Below are 5192 nucleotides of genomic sequence, written 5' to 3'. Positions count from 1 at the left end.
CCTCTTACGTCATCAGTACTTGACCAATAAGGCGCGAGCGCACGTACACACACAACAAACCTACACATACTAATTAATACAAGGTGGAAGGATGGCAAAATGTCAGCAACTAACTTATTGTGTGGTGGGAAGTTGTAGAAAACATGGAGGTGGAAAGTCAGAAAGGCGAAATTGTTCAGTTTATTACGACCAGTACAGTAAACAGACAGCCAGGCAGGCAGGCAGGCACATTTTTCAACTCGATGTGAAAACTGTTATAATCTGACAGACAAAAGAGTGTCATTCTTTGATGGGCACCCCGAAGGTGCTATAAACCGAACTACCCCTGATGGGTTTTATAGCAGGAAGATGGTGACGGCTGTTTAGAAGTGGAGAGTAGCTCAATTGTGCTTTATCGTGTTCTGTTCACTCCCAACCCTTTTATTTTTTAAAGAGTCGGACAATTCATCTCCCACTGCTTCCTGAGAAGAAGTCAAACCCCCTAATAGCATGACAAGAATAGTTTAATAGAATAGAACGGATTAGAATAGCAGTTACCTTGTTCCTATTACCTGTTCTCATATTGCATATTTACTTTTTTTTTATCCTGTATGTATGCCAACGTTATTAGATGGCGTTAGTAGAGATAGTAGGTTCGATAAGTATATCGTACACGTAGAAGTTCATGTTAGCAAATAGTCTTATATCACCACATTTTTATTGTCAATGTCTGTATACAATTAGCCCTCGGGCATGAATTTGCAAGAAACAAATCAATTAACAAAGTTAACGTTAGTTCATTAGTGACACTGAAGAAGAGTGGTGAATGTCACTTGGAAACGCCCGGATATTATCTCCATAACTTATCCAGTAGTAGGAGTTTGAATTTCCTATGAGTATTGTTTACCTGGATGTCTAACATTCATATCATCAACACATGTAAGGCGCTTTCACTGATTCCATCTGAACAGGGCCATAGACAGCATCTGGTGTCACTCAGAAGGGACCGTACACTAGTGCACTATACAAGGAGCCAGGGTTTCCAGCCTTGGAGCGGGAGTGTCGCTCCTTCGCTGTTTCAGCCAGCTCGTCGTCTGTTTCAGCTCGTCGTCTGTTTCAGCAAGCGCGTCGTCTGTTTCAGCTCGTCGTCTGTTTTAGCTCGTCGTCTGTTTCAGCGCGTCGTCTGTTTCAGCTAGCTCGTCGTCTGTTTCAGCTCGTCGTCTGTTTACGCTCGTCGTCTGTTTCAGCTCGTCGTCCGTTTCAGCTAGCTCGTTGTCTGTTTCAGCTCGTCGTCTGTTTCAGCAAGCTCGTCGTCTGTTTCAGCAAGCTCGTCGTCTGTGTATTAGCTCGTCGTCTGTTTCAGCAAGCTCGTCGTCTGTTTCAGCCAGCCCGTTGTCTGTTTAAGCAAGCTCGTCGTCTGTTTCAGCTCGTCGTCTGTTTAAGCTCGTAGTCTGTTTAAGCTTGTCGTCTGTTTTACGTTTTGTTCCTATGGTCTTTCGTACGATAGTGAACAAAACTTGCCATGCACCCGAGTAGATAAAAGATTAGAAACATGGTAGTGACTGCGTGAGTTTTTATCTGGTGAAAACACGACCGTTACCAGTCAGCTCGGTACACAAATAAACAGCCACGGTCTCTCAGTCAGGCGCTCTGGTCTCTGAGGGACCCTGGGACCGGGGGAATGCTGTCGGCCCCTGGCAGGCCTGGCCCCTGGTTTGGTTTGAGAAGGTAATACGAGTGTCCCGTGCCTGGTCCAGGCATGGTCCGAATTAGTTCTGAGTCAGAGCGTGAGGGTAACGGCTTCCACGGCACACTGTTTATCAACGCTCTCGTCCGTTCAAGTTGCCAACTATCGTTGCTTCCTTGTTTCGTCGTACTTATTCGTGGTTTTAGTGAAGATTTAACCGTCGTCAACGCGTCGACCCTACATCAGCCTGAATATAGTTGTAGTGTAAAATTCTGCGGAGAAAGCGAGGAGAAACGCAAGGGATCATGTCGGGTGCCCCGGAAGTTGTCATGTTATCGGATACAGGACAGTGGTGGATTTGGAAGGAGGATGGAAAAGTTGCGTTGGTGAATGACGGAGACGGTTCATGGGAACCATCGAGGATGTTTGGAAGCAAAGACGTTTGGCTAAGGTGAGTAGGATATATTTATGAAATTTTCAAATTTCCAACATGATTTATTCATGGTGGTCGGGTGTTATCCTTCATACTGGAGTATACTGGTAGAAAATCATGTAGAGGTACATCAAGTTTCTTAAACTTTATACAGATTTTAAACTGATTCATTTGCTGATAATGTACATACCCCGTCTATGCCAGGCTAGAGGTAGGTAGCCTGCGGTTAGGTTTACCCTTTTTGTTTACGGCCGGTTATTTGCGGCTGTCTCTACCATGTGGTATACCGGTAGCCAGCGACAATTAGTCTGGGTCCCAGACTGTTTCCAGGGTCTCTGCAAGCCAGTTCCTCGGCTTCAGGGCCAAAACACGCAACATGTGAAGTAAATTAGGTATAGTAATCCGTACGTACGTCTGCGTGTGCACAATTTGAAATGTATAGGGTTTAAAATTTGTAAATATGTAATTTACATAATATTACTGGAGAACTTTAGCCGGGATGCTGACTCTTCTATACTGCTTTCAGGGCCTGTACAGGCCGGCACCTCGATTCTAGGACCAGCATGCCTCTGAAGGAATTCTACAACACGCCCCCCCCCCCTTTATATAAGTTATAATAGAGGTCGGTAAATATCTAGATCGGGGATCCGTTCTGACCAGGGTGTCAGACTAGTAGTGTACGTAGTGACTCAGTGTGACTACAGAGTGCCAAGTTATAAATATCTGTGTTCTTTGGGGAAGTGGGACACTTCCAACCATAGCTGAAGGCAATAGTATGAGAACCACATGGCATTAGCTAGGAAAACAAACAGAATGGGATCAAAAAGAGGTAATGCGTTTAACAGCCCACTATTGAAGGAACACGTTGTTCTCCCACCTACATGGCAGCCGCACACTCATAGAAATCCATATTGTTGATCAGTCTGCAAAGGGATGGGGATCGTTCACCATGTGTACTGTTCAAACTCAACTAGTAAAGTCGCTGTACATAACGGCATTTATCCGGGATGAACTCACTGATTACGTACTAGTAGTTTGTTGTGATGCAAAACTTGGCAAGGCACGTACCTCCTCTTGACCTCTGATTGTCTTTCGCGTTGGGGGGGAGAGCACATGTTTTTCTCTCGCAAGGAAATAATATCACCCTGTGCGCTGTAGTTCCTGTGTGTGATACGAGCCTGTCACCTCGGAGGCTAGTGTTCCAAAACCCACATGATATCTTGCCACCCTAGGGAAACCCAGCTTTTTTTTATTATCTATTTCACGTGGATAATAGTCTGAATGTCTTTTCACGTGAAGCAAGTTACACGGCTAGGTTGGCATATTGATCGTAAAAAGTCCCCTTGTCTTTGTTTTATTCTGAATATTTTTTGACCTAAATATTTGTTTGTTTTATTCATTTTTTGTATCCTTAATGCATCATTCTCAAAATAGTTCTGCTAGGCATTCAAGGATACGTGTAAAACAAGCTCGTTTCCGAAACCTCTCATTGAACACATTGTCGTTCCTCCTGGATCTATATTTCAAAGCGTAACGTCCCTACTAAATTGGCGTTGTGAAAGCACCTCCGTACCCCACCACCCACCCAACATATAATGAAGAGTCCCGAGGCCTTACCGCTTCAGCTCTCACTAGGCCATGTTGATTTGATTATATGCATGACATCCTCATGGAACACCAAAACTGAGCGTGCAAATAAAAAAGCTTGGCCAAAAAAAGTTTCCTTTATTATGAAATCTTCGTGATCATAATGCTTGAACAAATGACTAAACACACAGAACATGGTATGGCGAATAATGCTTTTTTATAGTAGACTCTTCGTTTTCATTTCTTCACATTTTCTTCTTTTCCTGAATTGACTTCGGTATTCTATGGCCTTAGCATCGTTTTCCAACACTTTTTTTGCAACATGCGAAATATATTCTCTCATTTTCTACGAATTACAGTATTTCTTTTAGTTTTTTTTAGAAACCTACGTAAATTCATGCGCGCCTGGATGTCATCCATATAATGACTTGACATGGCCTTAATGATAAACATGGGATTTTTGACTGGCTCAGAATCTACCAATTAACTTGAAATCCAGACGCGAGAAAGAAGTTTTAGTTCACTGACCGCATTGTTTTGCCGATAGTTTTTGCTTGTGTTTCATGGCAAGATAATGAGAACTCTATATATAATCTATCACGTCTAGATCAAACTGGAGTTGGGCCCGCCCACGAAGCTCGCAGTGAGAAACTTTGACACTGAGGCGACTTCTGCGGCTCCTCCGGGTCCAGAACGGCGTTCCTGGAATGTTGGATGAAGGCTATTATGTTACCCCTGGGCCAGGTCCTGTACGTGGAGAGGACCACGGTCGGTATGTCAGAAAACGATGGCCATTTTTTCCCAGATCTCTGTAGTGTGTACCTAGATAAATTTCACGGCTTCTTATTATTAGCTCTTGCAGCTGATTGAACAAAAAAACAAATAGGAAGAAGAATATAGTTATGGTTAATAGATTACATCGTTAAGATTCGACGTCATTCATGATTGTCGAGATTCTTTTGATATTTCAGTTTTTTTTCGAATCGGAGAACTTGCCTCTGCGCAGAGCTTTGTCTCAAAACATTATACATGTAGGCACGGACGTCCGCACAACAATATTGTTTGACCCTACTGTGCTAATTATCTGCTGTAAGAAGAGACCGACACCGGACAGGGTAGGTTTCAGTGTGATTTCTCGTTTTTGCAGAAGGCTCCTCCGGGACCGAAGCAACAACACTTGCACCGGAAGAGGCAGACAGTGGCGTGGCCATGGTCAAGCGGCATTTTGTCGGTAAGTTGTACCGTCTTATTTTACCACCACATTGTAACATGTGAGGATGGGTTTGTGTAATATTTACAGACTTTGATTAAGTGTACTAATTAAGTTATGTTGTATTTTGTTTGTAGGGAAGTTCGAGATACCGGTGGACGGAACGGTCTCCCCGCATTGGAGACGGCTTTGCCGTCACCCCGACCTACACCACGTCAGGGATCTAAAGGCCAAGTTCAAGGCGACACGTGACATGTCGACACGGTACTGGCTGTCCACTTTCTCGGGATCACGCC

At 43.9% G+C, this 5192-nt stretch overlaps 1 protein-coding gene across 1 annotated transcript; it reads left to right on the top strand.

The window, feature by feature from the left end:
• The first annotated feature begins 1890 nt into the window (after window positions 1–1890).
• On the top strand, window positions 1891–5148 carry LOC109463748. The gene is made up of 3 exons (XM_019760595.1): window positions 1891–2117; window positions 4834–4917; window positions 5034–5148. The coding sequence occupies exons 1-3, from the start codon at window positions 1972–1974 to the stop codon at window positions 5146–5148; spliced, it is 345 nt and encodes a 114-aa protein (XP_019616154.1). The 5' UTR covers window positions 1891–1971.
• The last annotated feature ends 44 nt before the right edge of the window (window positions 5149–5192 follow it).

This window comes from Branchiostoma belcheri, unplaced genomic scaffold (genome assembly GCF_001625305.1).
Source record: "Branchiostoma belcheri isolate BF01 breed outbred unplaced genomic scaffold, Haploidv18h27 scaffold13, whole genome shotgun sequence".
In the NCBI taxonomy this organism is placed as follows: domain Eukaryota; kingdom Metazoa; phylum Chordata; class Leptocardii; order Amphioxiformes; family Branchiostomatidae; genus Branchiostoma; species Branchiostoma belcheri.
Note: the sequence above shows the minus strand (reverse complement) of the source record. Positions and strands in the feature narration are given on the sequence as shown.

Coding starts and splice junctions, on each gene's coding strand:
- LOC109463748 (XM_019760595.1), top strand. CDS start 1,972: ATGTCGGGTGCCCCGGAAGTTGTCATGTTATCGGATACAGGACAGTGG. Junction 2,118..4,833: donor AGCAAAGACGTTTGGCTAAG/GTGAGTAGGATA, acceptor TCGTTTTTGCAG/AAGGCTCCTCCGGGACCGAA. Junction 4,918..5,033: donor GGTCAAGCGGCATTTTGTCG/GTAAGTTGTACC, acceptor TTTTGTTTGTAG/GGAAGTTCGAGATACCGGTG.